The following is an 18762-nucleotide window of genomic DNA, read 5'->3' as shown; positions in this document are numbered from 1 at the left end:
ACAGCCAACGGCATGCTGGGAGTTGTAGTTTTGCAACAGCTGGAGGAACCCCTCTTTGGGAAACACTGACCTATACTATATACTACTATATAGTCCAACATGCTGGGAGTTGTAGTTTTGCAACAGCTGGAGGAACCCCTCTTTGGGAAACGCTGACCTATACTATATACTACTATATAGTCCAACATGCTGGGAGTTGTAGTTTCATTTGGGGCTGCTGCGGATCCACAGGCTGTATCAGGGCATGCTGGGAGTTGTAGTTAGTAACTAACTGCAACTCTTGAATTTAATTTAAAAAAAAGCGATCAAAAAGTCACATCGAATCTAAAATGTTAAAGGAGTATTCCGGCTTTAGACATTTTATCCCCATATACAAAGGATTGGGGATAACATGTCTGATCGCAGGGGGCCCGCCGCTGGGACCCCCGCGATCTCCCCGCATTACGTGCAGAGCTGCATCTCCAAGCTCGGAAACCAGAAGTTTTTCAGGACTGGAGACGTGACGTAACGCCACGCCCCCTCGTGATGTCACGTCACGCCCCCTCCCTTCATGTCTATGGGAGAGGGTGTAACGGCAGGTACGCCCCCTCCCATAGGCATGAAGGGAGGGGGCGTGGCGTTACGTAACGTCTTCAGTCACGAAAACTTCTGGTTTCCGAGCCTGGAGATGCAGCTCCGCACATAATGCGGGTGCTGCAGGGAGATCATGGGCGGTCCCATCAGCGTGCCAACCCCCCCCCCCCCCCCCCCCCCCCCGCGATCAGACATCTTATAAAAATATAAAATGTCTAAAGCCGGAATACCCCTTTAATGTTAATGGGGTACTCAGCTGGAAATTAATTTTTTTTTAAATCAACTGGTGCCAGAAAGTTACAGATTTGTAAATTACTTCTATTAAAAAATCTTAATCTTTCCAGTACTTATCAGCTGCTGTATGCGCCACAGGAAGTTGTGTAGTTCTTTCCAGTCAGACAGAGGTGTCAGCAGAGAGCAAATAACTTCCTGTGGAGCATACAGCAGCTAAGTACTGGAAGGATTAAGATTTTTTAATAGAAGTAATTTAAAAAGCTGTTTAACTTTCTGGCAACAGTTATAATAAAACATTTTTTTCCAGCTGAGTACCCCTTTTAAAAACCACGGATCAAGGTGTAAAAAATGAGCCCTTATACAGGCCCGTAGAAGATAAAAAAGTTATGGGGAAAAATTTCCCCCACGTGTATCCTGTGATGTCACGCATATATAATTATACAAATGAGCATGGCCTGTATTTTTTATGCAAGAAAGGTGGCAACCCTAATGCCACTGAACAGATTTACCCTCTCTAGTATAAAGGAAGCTGCTAAGTTCATTCACGTTGAACCCGCAGGCACTTAGAATTTTAGCATTTAATGGGCTTATCTGGTATTGAAACATTAAAGGATAAGTCTCATGTATAAAAACGTATCGCCTATCCGAAGCGCTGGGCCCCCCCCCCGATCTGCTGTATGGAACCCCTGTGCTGTAGCACAGGAGCGCGTCACGACCCCACCCGAAGCGGAGGCCGCCACACCCCCTCCATTAAGCTCCATGGGAGAGCCGAAGGTTGCTGAAAGGCTCTCCCATGGGACTATATGGAGGGGGCGTGGCGGCCTCCACTTCAGGTGGGGTCATGACGCGCTCCTGTGTTACGGCCTTTTGGCTAAGATCAAGTGTGGTATCTGTTCTTATCAGTTTCATGCTGGTGGCAGGCGACGCCGGTGTGGAGCTGGTGGGGATGGGTGCTGCATGGTAGGGAGCAGGTGTACCAGCGCGTTCCGGGGCTGGTTCTGAGGAATCAGCTCGACGGCTGCCCCGATGTGACCTGTTCCCTCCGGGTCTCGCCATGAGGCTGAGAGGGTCTAGAGCCGAGGTACTTTAGTGCCTCGGGGAGTGGTGACCCCAAGGTGCCGAAACTCACTGGGGGTATTGACTCACTGAGTTGAAGCACGGGCACCATGATCTCTTCACCTTGTGGCACTCACCTCTTGATTCCCTGCCTTCTGACTAGGATCAGAGCCATTTTTATAGATCCGGCCGCAGGTCCGGGCAGTATATATGCACATTCACTTATTTATTTTTGTCTCACTGTGTCACTTTTTGCGTGTTGTGTGTTCACAGGATTTGTCAGGATGCGGTAGCCCTTCTGGGTGTCCCTCCTAGCGGTCTAGGGGAGGTGTGTGTGGCCATTAGGCTCTGCACCTCCCTGCAAACACCCCGGGTACTCCTGCTTTGGCAGGGTACTAACCGTTATCTGCTCTGCGGGCAGATAGGGGGATGCCGGGAGCATTTGTGGTCCCTTAGTAGCTTCGGCGAAAAGGGACATTGAACCTGGAACCTTGCAGGTACCTTTTGGTCCGGAGGTGAAGGGTAGGTTTGTTGGGGCCTCTCTCCTATCGGAGAAGGGCTCGCGATAGACCGCATCCTTTGTGCACGCTTTTTTTAGTGTAACATGTTTGCACTTTTTCTTGCACTTTGGGTGATTCGAGAGCACGTTCCTCGGCTCTTAGATAAATCCTGTGTTACAGCAAAGGGGCTCTGTACAGGAGATCGCGGGGGGCCGCAGCGCTCGAACCCCCTGTCATCTAAAACTTATCCCCTTTGGATAGGGGATAAGTTTTTATACATGACTTATCCTTTAAAGGCTTATTCTTGGGTTAGGCCATATGTTACTTTCCCATGTCCATTTCAAGTGCCCCATCTCAACTGGTGATCTCGTTCGGTGCCAATGGAAGCATTTGGTTGCTCGGTAACCAGTCACTCCCACCTCTCAGTTTCCTGTCTCAGGCTTCTGTTGCATTTGGACTCCAGGATGGCATCTGGTTGCCAGGCAACTGGTTCCAAAAGATGATGTTGGACCAGGCAGCCTATTTAAAGTGATCGAGGCGGTGATGATTAGTACCTCTTTTTCGGGTCCTTTTGCGTTTATTCAAGATTCCATTCCTGACCCATATTCTGCTTAACTCTTCTGATCCTTGTGTGGTACTTGTGGTACTTCTTTGTTCCTTGACTTCGGCCTTGTTCCTGACCTTGCTTTTCTGTGAAATTCTTATTGGCTCGGACACTTCTAGCCAATTCCTGACTGTTTTCATTTTCAATGCGCTACCGCCTGCAATCCAAAACTGCTTTTTGGTACCGTGACCTGGGGATTTCCTTTAGCAAAGTCCAGTCTCTGGACAGAGGTTAAAGAGAACCTGTCATGATCTTGTTAAATTTTACAATCCTCCCAGTTCACTGCCCCATCACGATTAACCACCCCCCGACTTTATTTTTATTATTTTTTAGTTTTCTACCTTGATATTGCTCTGTATTTTCTGCTCAGTCTCAGTCAGATTCACAGACTGGGAAGGGGCGTTCCCCAGCAGGCGTGACATCATCTGAAGCCATACAGGGGAGAAGTTCCTCCCTCACTGCTACACACAGCCCAGAGCAGTTCAGTGTGAGATGAGCTATGATTGGCTAAGGCTGCACACACACCCCTCAGCACTTCAGACTGCATTTCCTGATTTTGGACTTCTGCCAGGCCAGCAGTAGTCCAAAGTCTGTGCAAGAGATGGGGGGGAAATGTGCTCTGGACAAGTAGGGAGACACCTAGTGGCAGCTTTTTTTAAACACAAAACATAGAAAACGTCATTTTTTTGTAAGCAATAGCAAAATTTAGTTTTAATGACAGTGCAGATTTGCACAGACAGTGCACATTTAAAGGATAAAAACCCAGGGATCCCAGAGATTCTGCTTAGAGGGTGCACTCTCTGATCTGAGACAGAACACAATCAATGTTTCGCTGGGTTTTAACCTCCTAGGATAAACAGGCTTGAGCACTCAGAAGAGCCCCCCTTCATTGTTTGTACGGAGGACTGTGACTAGTACTGAAGGGACAAGCTGCAATGCTGCCTGAATAGACAAACCTCTGGGCCTATTACTGTGGACCCTTCATTGTGATGACCGGCAAGGGTCACAGAGGTCCGGCCCGCACCAATCCGACATTCATGGCTATGTATAGGATCGACCATCGATGTTCAAATCCCTTATATCTCTTGAACTAAATGGTCTATATATATATATATATATATATATATATATATATATATATATATATATATATACATACATACATAAAAACAGCATTGGGGTGTATAGTTGAAAGCCTGGAGACTGGTCTGAATAGACCATATTATAAGTCCCCATATACTCTTAATGGTACAGTGGGGAGGTGCCTATAGGCACCTCCCCACTGTACCATTGAGAGTATATTGGGTACTTATAATTTGAATCTATTAGCTGGGAGTATGCAGGATCCACTTGTATGACCATACAATTACCTATACAAGTTTGGCCTATTCTTAAAGAGGTACACAAGTGAAAAAACATTTTCTTTAAATCAACTGGTGCCAGAAAGTTAAACAGATTTGTAAATTACTTCTATTACAAAATCTTAATCCTTCCTGTACTTATTAGCTGCTGAATACTACAGTGGAAATTCTTTTCCGTTTGAAACACAGAGCACTCTGCTGACATCACGAGCACAGTGCTCTCTGCTGACATCTCTGTCCATTTTTAGGAACTGTCCAGGGTAAAAGGAAATCCCCATAGCAAACATATGCTGTTCTGGACAGTTCATAAAATGGACAGATATGTCAGCAGAGAGCACTGTGCTCGTGAGGTCAGCAGACAGTTCTGTGTTTCAAAAATAAAAGAATTTCTGCTGTAGTATTCAGCATCTGATAAGTACAGGAAGGATTAAGATTTTTTTAATAGAAGTAATTTACAAATCTGTTTAACTTTCTGGCACCAGTTGATTTAAAAATAATAATAATAATAATAATTTTCACCGGAGTACCCCTTTAATCCTTCCAGCACTTATCAGCTGTTGTATGCTCCACAGGAAGTTCTTTTCTTTTTACACTTATTTTCTGTATGACCACAGTGCTCTCTGCTGACACCTCTGTCCATGTCAGGAACTGTCCAGAGTAAACCTATTCTGCTCTGGACAGTTCCTGACATGGACAGAGGTGTCAGCAGAGAGCACTGGGGTCAGACTGAAAAATTCTAAAAGAAAAGAACTTCCTGTGGAGCATACAGCAGCTGATAAGTACTGGATTAAGATTTTTAAATAGAAGTAATTTACAAATCTGTTTAACGTTCTGGATACAGTTGATTTAAAAAAATAAAATAAAAATAGTTTTTCACTGGAGTACCCCTATAATGGACCATAGCACAAACACCCTATTGTGCACGTTGGTCCGTAGAGCGAGCACCCTATACTTGGCACTTGTTACACTCCTTTCATATATACTTTTATAATGAAATTGTATTGTTATTTGTGTTATTGTTTTCCTTCTTGTGTATTTTTGGGTCACCTTGGAACAAAACTTTCCGACTCCATAATTCCTTTTTACTGTTCTCTGGTAAAAAAAATAAAAAAAATAATCCCATGTGTGAGTCCTTAAAGGGGAACACTGGAGCCGCTGCCGGGAGCTCGTGACGTCATAGCCCCGCCCCCTCATGATGTCACGCCCCACCCTCTCAATGCAAGTCTATGGGAGGGGGCGTGACGGCCGTCACGCCCCCTCCCATAGACTTGCATTGAGAGGGTGGGGCGTGACATCATGAGGGGGCGGGGCTATGACGTTACAAACTCTCGGCACCGGCTCCAGCATTTGGAGCAGTTTGTTCCAAATGCTGAGCAGTGGAGTACCCCTTTAAAGGGGGTCATCCCATCCCATGCGAGAGTTTCCGGTGGAAAACAATTTATTTTAAATCAACTGGTGCCAGAAAGGTAAACAGAGTTGTAAATGACTTCTATATAAAAATGTTAATCCTTCCAGTACTTATCAGCTGCTGTTTACTACAGAGAAGTTCTTTTTCTTTTTTTTTTTTTTTTCTGTCTGTCCACGGTGCTCTCTGCTGACACCTTTGTCCATGTCAGGAACAGGATAGGTTTGCTATGGGGATTTCAATTCCTGAGAAAAGAACTTTCCTTGTAGTATACAGCAGCTGATAAGTACCGGAAGGATTAAGATTTTTTTTAATGGACGTAATTTACAAATCTGTATAACTTTCTGGCACCAGTTGATTGTTTTCCACCCCTTTAACATGCCGCAGTCCTCTCTGTGGAGATGAATCCTGGAGGGATGGGATAGGTTAATAATGCACATATTCTCTTCTGCGCTTGACAATCTTCTGTGCCAACATCCCTGGCAGCGTCTCTCGGCGTCGCGGTGAAGATGAGGCGCAGCCTGTGTTGAGGAGAGAGCATGTACCGTGACAGGATGACAAAGCCCTTACAGATCTCCATTATAATGAGCCATCCAGAACCTTCTCTCATACTGGAGATGGGTGGGGGGGCGGCATTCTGTACGCACCATCACAAGACTTAGCCTTTTATCTGATCCGCCTGATTCAGATGATTGGGGTCCAAGCTCGGAGACTGGTGAAAGGGTTACTTTTCGGAAATCTTTGTACATCTTACCCACCTGACAGAAACTTTTGGATGAGTCACTGCGCAGTTTATTTCCATCTCTAGTTCTTTTACTTACTGTGGAAAAAGCTCAGAATATCTTCTGCCCCCCCCCCCGCCCCCTCCCCCCCATTCCACCAATGTTCATCTGTTGTGTTTGACGTGCTGTCATTTTTAGATCAGGAAAGAATGTGTTATGTGCAGGAGCGCGGCGGCTGTCTTCAACATGTCCTACTTTGGAAAGTTCTACCTAGTTGGGCCAGATGCCAAGAAGGCGGCCAACTGGCTGTTTACTGCCAACATTGACAAGAATCCAGGTAAACCATTAACCCAAGAAGGGAAGACAAAAACCAATGGGGACAAAAACCAATGGGGACAAAACACAATGGGGGGTCACTTCTTGCTCTGGACAATGTGCAAGGTAGGACTCTCTTAAAGGGGTACTCCGGTAAAAAAAAAACGTTTTTTTTTTTTTTTAAAGGGGTACTCCGGTGCTTACACATCTTATCTCCTATCCAAAGGATAGGGGATAAGATGCCTGATCGCGGGAGTCCCGCAGCTGGGGACGCCCGTGATCATGCACGCGGCACCCCGTTTGTAATCAGTCCCCGGAGCGTGTCCGCTCCGGGTCTGATTTACGGGCGACTACAGGGCCGGCGGCGTGTGACGTCACGCCTCCGCCCCCTTGTGACGTCACGCTCCGCCCCTCAATGCAAGCCTACGGGAGGGGGCGTGATAGCTATCACGCCCCCTCCCGTAGGCTTGCATTGAGGGGCGGAGCGTGACGTCACACGCCGCCGGCCCTGTAGTCACCCGTAATCAGACCCGGAGCGAACACGCTCCGGGGACTGATTACAAACGTGGTGCCGCGTGCAAGATCACGGGGGTCCCCAGCTGCGGGACTCCCGCGATCAGGCATCTTATCCCCTATCCTTTGGATAGGAGATAAGATGTGTAAGCACCGGAGTACCCCTCTAAACAAACGTGCCAGAAAGTTAAAGTGTACCCGTCAGATCCAACAAAAAACTTTTTTTTAAATAAATCACTCAGTACCTAATCCTGACCATGTACATCTAATTTTTATGTGTCTAGCACCTTTATTTATTTATTTTATTACACTTTAATTTAGCTCACTAGTCTGAATTCCTCCTAAAGGGAGGGGGCGTGGCCTCACTGTGCAGGTCTCCGCCCCCTCCCTCAGTATGCTGTCTGCTCACATCTCCCCTAGCATTAGCAAAACTACAACTCCCAGCATGTCCTCACTGACAGTAGCAGGACACAAGCTGACAGTGGGAGGATTTTTTCTCCAGGTGTGAGCCCTGCACTGACAGCTGTCAATCAAGGAAGTGTGTCCATGACATAGGTGATGACTCATGGACACAGCAGGACTAGTATGTGTCCAAGCAGGCAGGGGGCAGTTGTTTGACTGGATTTTTCTGTATGAAATACTGAACATTTTCGAATGAAAGCAATTGCAAAACCTATTGGTTATACATGCTGTACAACATATCAAAAGTTTTTGTATCTGACCGTGCCCATTTAAGCAAATTGGTAACTTACTTCTATTAAAAAATCTTAATCCTTCCAGTACTTATCAGCTGCTGTATGCTCCACAGGAAGTTCCTTTCTTTTTTAATTTATTCTCAGTCTGACCACAGTGCTCTCTGCTGACACCTCTGTGCATGTCAGGAACTGTCCAGAGCAGGAGAAGTTTGCTATGGGTATTGCTCCTGCTCTGGACCGTTCCTGACACGGACAGAGGTGTCAGCAGAGAGCACTGTGATCAGACTGAAAAGAACTACACAACTTACCCTGGAGCATACAGCAGCCAATAAGTACTGGAAGGGTACTTTCTGGCACCAGTTGATTTAAAGAATTTTTTTTTTCCACCGGAGTACCCCTTTAACCCCTCTGACTTGTGTTGTAGTTCTATCTAGAGATATCCATTATGTCTGGTCCCTGGTGATCCTCTCGATTATATTAACCCATACCATCTCATTTGTATACATTGTGCCCCGTTCTTGACAACCTAATGGTATATAATGCTGTGTGCTGAGAACCCGTTGTGATATACTAGGCTTATATTGTGAACTATACTGATCTCAGTCTGTCTTCTCCCTTATGTAGGTACAACCGTATACACCTGCATGTTGAACGAGAGGGGAGGAACCGAGAGTGATCTTACGGTCAGCGTCTTTACACCTGAAGGGTCCCCATCAGTTATTGCTCCAGATTTTGAGGGTGAGTCCAAGAAACATATAACTCAGTGTTTCCAAACTAGGGTACCTCCAGCTGTTGCAAAACTACAACTCCCAGCATGCCCTGATACAGCCTGCGACTCAGCTGCTGCTCCAAATGAAAACTACAACTCCCACAATGTTGGACTATATAGTATAGGTCAGTGTTTCCCAACCAGGGGTGTCTCCAGCTGTTGCAAAACTACAACTCCCAGTATGTTGGAATATATAGTAGTATATAGTATAGGTCAGTGTTTCCCAACCAGGGGTGTCTCCAGCTGTTGCAAAACTACAACTCCCAGTATGTTGGAATATATAGTAGTATATAGTATAGGTCAGTGTTTCCCAACCAGGGGTGTCTCCAGCTGTTGCAAAACTACAACTCCCAGCATGTTGGACTATATAGTAATAAATAGTATAGGTCAGTGTTTCTCAACCAGGGGTGCCTCCAGCTGTTTCAAAACTACAACTCCCAGCATGTTGGACTATATAGTAGTAAACAGTGTAGGTCAGTGTTTCCCAACCAGGGGTGCCTCCAGCTGTTGCAAAACTACAACTCCCAGCATGTTGGACTATATAGTAGTATATAGTATAGGTCAGTTTTTCCCAACGAGGGTGCCTACAGCTGTTGCAAAACTACAACTCCCAGCATGTTGGACTATATAGTAATAAATAGCATAGGTCAGTGTTTCTCAACCAGGGGTGCCTCCAGCTGTTGCAAAACTACAACTCCCAGCATGCCCGGACAGCCGAAGGCTGTCCGGGCATCCTGGGATTTGTAGTTTTGCAACAGCTGGAGGCACCCTGGTTGGGAAACACTTTTATATAACTTCATAGTATGGCCGGAAAAAAACAACCTATGTTCTTCTAGATAGATAAGGTTCCCATCATTCCACTTCAGTTGAGATCTCTGCACTAGTGTTAGGCGCGAATATTCGCAATGCGAATATTTATCGAGAATATGGCATATTCGCAAATATTGCGAATGTAGCACGCTAAATATTCGCAATTACGAATATTTGCATATTTTTTTTCACAGTACACATCACAGTGATCATCCCTCCCTTCTTCCAGCTTGTGGTATAAACAAGGCTCCAATACTAGTTACTGTGCCAGACTGGCGGGCGTCCGAAAATTCGCATATGCGAATTTTTGCGCATATTGTTCCCTCCCCTTCTTTTAGCTCTTTTTTCACGCGATATTGCGCATGTGCATGCAGATTTTATGGCGCATAGTAAAAAAAATGCGAATATGCGAATTTATGACGAATATTCGTCCATATATTTGCGAAATATGGCGAATTCGAACATGGCCTATGCCGCTCAACACTACTCTGTAGCCCTATAGCTATGACCCTCTCTATAGCAAACCAAGATAGGATCTCTTTTGTCATGTAGGCTTCCAAATGACCACTTAAAGGGGTACTCTCATGGAAAAGGTTTTTTTTTTTTTTTTTTTTTTTTTTTTTAAATCAACTGGAGCCAGAAAGTTAAACAGATTTCGTAAATTATGTGGTGAAGGTGTCATGAGGGCAGATGTTGTTACCCTAGGGGCAGATGACCTTAACCTCTTGAGTTCGTGACGCCAGGGTGTGGTTTTATCTCCTCACCACCCAAAGGTATACTGCTGGATCCTGCGCTAGGCATGGGGAAAATAATGACTCCGACGCCAAGTACGGAACAACGGCAGCTTTACTGAGGTAGACAGGTGTAACAGTCTTGATGCCCCGGCTCTCCTCCTGCATGGGGCGGGGGTCAGCACATGCCCTCCAGTCATCTCTATGGTAGAGCCAAAGCGATGTACTTGGGTATCTCCGGCTCTCCCTAAGAGATTCATGGAGGGGGCGTGCTGATCAAAACTTTGTGCAGGAGGACAGGCAGGGCCCCATACAGGAGATCGCGGGGGGCTAATCGGTCAGACCCCCATCCCCTGGGCTACTTCTTTAAAGAGAATGGCACATTAGACAATCTGCTTGCTATTTTGAGATATTTTTCATAATTTTAACCCATATAATACTGGCATATAGTGCCAAAACAATAATGCGGTATCTCAGAGCTGGGTAATTGCCTAGTTTTCCAGCCTTTTGCTCTTCCCTTCCATGGCCTATAGTAGTAACACACCTTCAGGGCTGGTGCTAGGATTTTTGTCGCCCTAGGCGAAAGCTAATTTTGCCGCCCCTTGACCCTGCCCATTGGCCACGCCCCTTGTTACACCTGCCATTACTACTGGGGTGACACACTGTAACAAACCTCCTCATCGTGTAATCTCCCTATTACTGGGGTGACACACTGTAACAAACCTCCTCCTCATGTAATCTCCTTACTACTGGGGTGAAACACTGTAACAAACCTCCTCCTCATGTAATCTCCTTACTACTGGGGTGACACACTGTAACAAACCTCCTCATGTAATCACCTTACTACTGGGGTGACACACTGTAACAAACCCCCTCCTCATGTAATCTCATTACTAATGGAGTGACACACTGTAACAAACCTCCTTCTAATGTAATCTCCTTACTACTGGGGTGACACACTGTAACAAACCCCCTCTTCATGTAATCTCCTTACTACTGGGGTGACACACTGTAACAAACCTCCTCCCCATGTAATCTCCATACTACTGGGGTGACACACTGTAACAAACCTCCTTCCCATGTAATCTCCTTACTACTGGTGTGACACAGTGTAACAAACCTCCTCCTCATGTAATCTCCTTACTACTGGAGTGACACACTGTAACAAACCTCCTCCTCATGTAATCACCTTACTACTGGAGTGACACACTGTAACAAACCTCCTCCTAATGTGATCTCCTTAATACTGGGGTGACACACTGTAACAAACCTCCTCCCCATGTAATCACCTTACTACTGGGGTGACACCCTGTAACAAACCTCCTCATCATGTAATCTCCTTATTACTGCGGTGACACACTGTAACAAACCCTCCTCCTCATGTAATCTCCTTACTACTGGGGTGACACACTGTAACAAACCCCCTTCTCATGTAGTCTCCTTACTACTGGGGTGACACACTGTAACAAACCTCCTCCTCATGTCATCTCCTTACTACTGGGGACACACTGTAACAAACCTCCTCCTCATGTAATCTCCTTAATACTGGGGTGACACACTGTAACAAACCTCCTCCCCATGTAATCACCTTACTACTGGGGTGACACCCTGTAACAAACCTCCTCATCATGTAATCTCCTTATTACTGCGGTGACACACTGTAACAAACCTCCTCCTCATGTAATCTCCTTACTACTGGGGTGACACACTATAACAAACCCCCTTCTCATGTAGTCTCCTTACTACTGGGGTGACACACTGTAACAAACCTCCTCCTCATGTCATCTCCTTACTACTGCGGTGACACACTGTAACAAACATACATTATAGAGACTGTGGTGCTGGCTGGCTACTAACTTTTTGCAGTGGGCAGAGCGGCGCCCCCATCTAGAGGGCGCTCTAGGCGACTTCCTATTTTGCCTATAGGCGTAGCCGGCCCTGCACACCCTGCTGCTATGCTAGGTATGCCCCTTTTGTGGTAATCTTGGTGCTACTGGTCATACAGATGACACTTTTCCAATGCATTCTAACTTTTTTTCTGTTGGATCAGATTATATTTTGTCAAATATATGCAAATGTATGATCCCAATTATTTGCCGTATTTCCTGTCTGTGGCTCCCTTGACCTCCGACCCCTAGTTCCATCTTCTGTCTCTGACTTTGAAGCTCTTGCTCTTGATGTCTCAGTCTCTCATCATAACTTAGAGGAACATCTAGTGATACGGTCTACTCCATTTATAGCCAGTTCAGGCGCCGCTCGCTGTGGACACATTCTGTGCACATTCCTTTTTATGCTGCTAGATGTCCTAGTTTTGCTTTAAATGTAACTTTTTTTTATTCGCTAAATGTATCCAAATGGAATCCCTAAATGTAAAATGAAAACAGTTTTCTTCAAATTTTGAAAGTAATAAAGAAGAAAAATCCTGCACTCACCGCAACTATGTAGTTCAATGTAGAGAGTCAATCATGGAGATCCGGAGATGGCACAGGGGCTCAGAGGCTCTGCCTCTGAGCCCCCGTGCCATCTCTGGATCTCCATGATTGACTCTCTAAATTGAACTACATAGTTGCGGTGAGTGCAGGATTTCTCTTATTTATTACTTACATTTTTTTGTGTTTTGTCTTTGTCTTAATTTTTTTGTCTTATTACTTAATTTTATTGTATACATACATTGGATCATGGACTTTGCAAGACTAAGGGGTACTCCGGTGGAAAACATTTTTTCTAAATCAACTGGTGCCAGAAAGTTAAACAGATCTGTAAATTCTTAATCCTTCCAGTACTTATCAGCTGCTTTTTGAATTTATTTTCTGTCTGACCACAGTTCTCTCTGCTGACACCTCTGTCCAGGTCAGGAACTGTCCAGAGCAGGAGCAAATCCCCATAGGAAAGCTATCCTGCTCTGGACAGTTCCTGACATGGACAGAGGTGTCAGCAGAGAGCACTGTGGTCAGGCAGAAAATAAATTTAAAAAAGAAAAGAACTTCCTGTGGAGCATACAGCACCTGATAAGTACTGGAAGGATTAAGATTTTTTTTTTATAGAATTAATTTACAAATCTGTTTAACTTTCTGGCACCAGTTGATTTAAAAATAAAAAAAATAATAAAATGTTTTCCACCAGAGTACCCCTTTAAGTGGTATTTCCTGTATTGGGCCATGTTATGAATGGTGCCTCATCTTGTATCTTTTTTACTTGCTTAGTTTGCACTGTTTTCATTTTATTTTCAAGGAACGAATGGGTAAAGTGTGAAGACCTATGCATGGTTACTACTACTGCCTATTAGGGTGTGTTCACACTACATTTGTAGTGTACGCTTGCTGGCCCAAACCCCATTCATTTCAATGAGCAGACCGGAGTCAAACGCTGACTCCGGTTGTCTCGTTTTTCCCCGTATACGGTTTTCTGACCGGACCAAAAACCATGGTATACCACGGTTTTAGGTCTGGTCAGAAAACCGTATACGGGGCAAAAATGAGACAACCGGAGTCAGCGTTTGACTCCGGTCTGCTCATTGAAATGAATGGGGTTCGGGCCAGATCCGGCTGGGACACGGGAGCGGCCGGTTTTTGCAACTCCCAACCGGATCAAGCAACCGTACACTACAATCGTAGTGTGAACACACCCTTACTTCGGGTGTGGTAAGAGTGCCCAAAGAACTGGGGCATGGAGGAACCTAGGTGGGAGATCATTGGGAGCTTCAGCATCACTGGGGGGTACACAGACTGGTGGGGAGGTAACAACCTCTCTCACCAACAAGCAAGATAGAGATTCCAAAGACTTGTCTAATGGCTGTCTGTGTAAAATCGGGTTTCCTCTTTACAGGTGATGCTTACTATCTGGCCATCGGAGGCGCTGTCGCTCAACACAACTGGAGCCACATCAACAATGTCCTGCAGGACCAGAAGTTCAAGTGCAAGCTGATAGACTGTTCTGAAGATCTGGGGATGATAAGCATTCAGGGGCCTGCCAGGTTGGTAGAATAACTTTGTTTGCTGGAGTCTATGACAAGTCTAACTCTATGGAAATAGGATAAAAGAACGTTCAACTAGAAGTTTCATGAGAAGGTCTCACTTGTTTTCATTAGTAGGTAAAACAAGAAGATTGTCCAGCACCAGGATCACAGTAAGAACATAGAAACTTTTATTGGGTCATAGATAGAACAACACAGCCGACGCGTTTCGGACCTACATCCGGTCCTTGGTCATGGCAGACAAAATTACATTACACAGACTTCATAGTAAAATGACCTAGTCACATGATGACCACAAGAGACGCCCTGAAAATCTGAACTGGATTCAGTTCAAAAAAGGATTTTCTATACAAGCAAAAAAACAATAATGACACTAGGTAATTCCCCCAGAAAATATTGGTTTTGTTTCCAGAAAAAAGGCAAAAAACAATAATGACACTAGGTAATTCCTCCAGAAAGTATTGTGGTTTTTTTCAGAAAAAAATGCAAAAATTTTTTTTAATTTTTAAGATATTTTTTTTTAAAGGAGTATTCCAGCATTTTTTTTTATTTGACTATGATACAGGGGCTGTAAAGTTAGTGTAGTTCATAATATAGTGTCTGTACCTGTGTGTGACGGTTTTCTCACAATTCTTCTGTGATTTTCACCCCAATATTTATTTTTAACAGCATACAAAATGACTGTTGTCTCAGATTTTTCCCAGGTTGCAGTGCGGGGGGGCTCTTTCCTTTTGGAGAAGGGCTTAGCGATAGACCGCATCCTTTGTGCACGTTTTTTTAGTGTGACACGTTTGCACTTTTTCTTGCACTTTGGGTGATAGAGAGCACTTGCCTCGGCTCTTAAAAAAAGAAGCATCTGAAACAGCATAGGATGCATAGAGCCTTGTGGAATCTCAATAGACTGAGTGCGCGACAGCTCACAGTTCGTAGTACCTAGTATATATGCAATGTCCGAATAGGGAAATAAGATGGAGCACTCACCGGTAGTTAAGATTCTGTTTATTTATCACCTCAAAAATCACAGGAGGCATAGTGGGAAGACAGAGGAACAGAGCAGGGAGCATGGATAGGCGAAGTTAGTTGCCTATCCAAGCTCCCTGCTCTGTTTAGCTGTCTGTCTACTACTGGTGAGTGCTCCTTCTTATTTTCCAAATCAGACATCATATTATGTAGTGGAGCCCCTTCCTCCTCCAGTCCATGAATAAGGTCCCATTGATATAGGATTTAGGAATATTATTATAGGTTACAACAATTTTAGAACAATTTTTATCCCAAAGGGTCTTTGTGCCCAAGGCGAGTGAGTGCCATAGGTGTTCTGAATCTCCTCAGCCCTCTCTATATCAATATGCCCTACCCAGCGTGTCCCTCACATCATATTCCCAGGACCAGCAACTGGATGACAGCATCTTTTTTCGGCATCTCCCTCCTCTCCTCCCGGCTCAGTTAAAAATGTTTAGGCGTTAGTCACCTATCCACACTCCCTGCTCTGTTTCTCTGTCTCTCTACTACTGGTGAGTGCTCCTTCTTATTTTCCAAATCAGACATCATATTATGTAGTGGAACCCCTTCCTCCTCCAGTCCATGAATAAGGTCCCATTGATATAGGATTTTGGAATTTTACTATAGGTTTCAACCATATTAGAACAATTTTTATCCTGAAAGGTCTTTGCGCCCAAGGCGAGTGAGTGCCGTAGGCGTTCTGAATCCCCTCAGCCCTCTCTATATCAATATGCCCTACTCAGCGTGTCCCTCACATCATATTCCCAGGACCAGCGACTAGATGACAGCGTCTTTGTTCGGCGTCTCCCTCCTCTCCGCCCGGCTCAGATAAAAATGTTCAGTGTTAAATCGGCAGAATATTTGATGTCCCGTCCTTACGGTCTCTCTGTGCGACCTGCCACGTTAGCTTAAAATCAGCAAGCTGCTTCTTTCCTGGCAGCCCCGCAGTCCAAATCTCTTTCAACTTGTATCAATCTTTAATGCGAGTGGCTTGCACATGTGTGTGCCTGTAACAAGCAGCCTGCGACAGGGCGAGAACCCAAGATGTCACATTAAATCCTAATAACACGGATTATTGCTGCTGTCTGATTCCAGAAGTGATCTCATGCCGCTTACCTGAATTCACATGCAACATTGTCAGCCCTAGGGCCCTATGAATGAAATCAGCCCGCAGCATGGATTTCATACGGGAAACAGTCAGCATGCCTGGAAGTTTTTTGTTTTTTTATTTGTCTCTGGGAAAGCTGGGTGACAATTAACGGGGCCACCGATTCAGCCTCAGATTGACCTGGCTGCGCAACAAAACGGAACCTGTGGGATGTATCCTGCCATAAATGGCCAGGTTTGCTGTTCAGGTGGGTGACGGCCGCTATGGTCATATTGTCACCCAGCACCCAATGCTGAGCTTGTGGTGGGTTTCAGATTACCTCAGACTCCAATAGACAATGCAGTTAGGTTGAGGCTACATGGCGATATTGGCCAGGGCACGGGTCATGTGACCAAAGATCGCCACGTTGCACTGTGTGGATCGAGCTGCGTCACATCTAAGGTCAGTGACCGTGACCATGACCTGATAGACTGATGAGACTGAAATGCCCATATTTTAACTACAATGACCTAGCCCCCCCCCCCCGCTTATGAATACAAAGGACAGACAGCACTTAACTTTTCTTAAATGGGTGGGGTAGGCCACAGAATTTATTAAAGGGGTACTCCCGTGTAAAACTTTTTTTTTTTTTTTTTTTTTTTTTTTACATCAACTGGTGCCAGAAAGTTAAACAGATTTGTAAATTACTTCTATTAAAAAGTCTTAAACCTTCCAGTACTTTTTAGGGGTCTGTGCACTGTGGTCGTGACAAAAGAGAAATCCAAAATGAAAAGCATTTCCTCTGTAGTATACAGCCCCTAAAAAGTACTGGAAGGATTAAGATTTTTTTAATAGAAGCAATTTACAAATCTGTTTAACTTTCTGGCACCAGTTGATTAAAAAAAATAAAATAAAAAAAAAAGTGTTCCACGGGAGTACCCCTTTAATTATTTTTTTAAAATAAATATAAACAAAATATAAATAACAAGGCACTTAAAACTAGGTCAAAGCTGTGAGGTGCTGCCACACGGTTTTACCGGTGCACTGGTGCAGGGCCCAGACTGACCACCGAGTACTTTTCAAACATATACAAAGAATACAAATAATTTCTTGCAACTACCGGGTCATGGCAACATGACCCCATATACTGATGATCCACACAGTGCGACACTGGTGATCTTTAGTCATGTGACTCGTGTTGCAGCCAAAATCACCATATAGCCCCTACCTTTCATATCATGGGAAAAAAAATAATGCTTCTATATGTTACTCACTAGGTCATGCAGATCCTTTACATGTCTTTATTTAGGTATCTAGCTTCTGTATTTGGCTCTCAAATCCCCCTGTTCTGCTGCTCACTGATTCTGACATCCACTGCTCATAAAATGGCATGTCCGAGGCAACCACTGAGCCCACCCTCACTCACCATGCGTTAATTTCCTCCCTGAGTCTGCTGTTCTGTGCTGGGTCTCTTCCTCCAATCACTGTAGACTGCTCTGTAATCCTCTCCTCTCTGTTTTCATGCTGCATTCTGGTAGACAGGACAGGAGTGAGCACAGAGCATTGCTAGCACCGCCCTCACTTTCTGGACTTTGTTGGGACAAAGATGATGCAGCCAGACAGGATTATGTTCTGGATGGTATGGGGACCCCTAGTGGTCTTTTTTTATAAGTCATTATTTCTATAAAAAGGAGATACATTTAATTTATTAAGTATATTAGAAAGGTTAATATTTTGCTAAAATGTACAACATATAAAAAGCTGTCGATTCTGACGCTGATCATTTAAGCTGCAGCCACTGATCATAACCCCCCCCCCCAAATGGAAGATAGCTTAAAGGGGTACTCTGATGGAAAACTTTATATATTTTTTTTTTTTTTTGACTGATGCCAGAAAGTTAAACAGATTTTTAAATGACTTCTATTAAAAAATCCAGTACTCCAGTACTTATTAGCGGCTGTATACTCGAAAGGAAATTCTTTTCTTTTTGGATTACTTTTCTGTCACGACCACAGTGCTCTCTGCTGACCCCTCTGTCCATGTCAGGAACTGTCCAGAGAAGGAGATAATCCCGATAGCAAACATATGCTGCTCTGGACAGTTCCTATAAATGGACAGAGGTGTCAGCAGAGGGCACTGTGGTCGTGACAGAAAAGAAATCCCCCCAAAAAAGAATTTCCTCTGTAGTATACAGCCACTAATAAGTACTGGAAGGATTAAGATTTTTTATTTTTTATAGAAATAATTTACAAATCTATTTAACCCTCATCTCCACTGGAGTACCCCTTTAATTGCAGCCTACAAGAACTAAATAAATAGTGTTATCCACAGGAGGAGACCACTTTTAAGACACAATGGCTCTTTCCTTTAAAGGGGCTCTTTCCTTTTAAAGGGGATTGTCTTGTCTTAAAAGGG

The 18762-nt window shown here is 44.5% G+C and overlaps 1 protein-coding gene across 1 annotated transcript in view; it reads left to right on the top strand.

The window, feature by feature from the left end:
• Positions 1-18762, top strand: part of SARDH (sarcosine dehydrogenase) — a gene marked incomplete in the record, with an annotated part of 58648 nt that overhangs the window by 16300 nt on the left and 23586 nt on the right. Inside the window, 3 exon segments of the mRNA XM_056539862.1 lie at positions 6654-6792; positions 8603-8716; positions 14114-14261. Coding sequence (XP_056395837.1) covers positions 6654-6792; positions 8603-8716; positions 14114-14261 — 401 coding nt within the window.

This window comes from Hyla sarda, chromosome 9 (genome assembly GCF_029499605.1).
Source record: "Hyla sarda isolate aHylSar1 chromosome 9, aHylSar1.hap1, whole genome shotgun sequence".
Taxonomy (NCBI): domain Eukaryota; kingdom Metazoa; phylum Chordata; class Amphibia; order Anura; family Hylidae; genus Hyla; species Hyla sarda.
The sequence above is the reverse complement of the archived record's forward strand: the minus strand, read 5'-3'. Positions and strand labels throughout refer to the sequence as shown.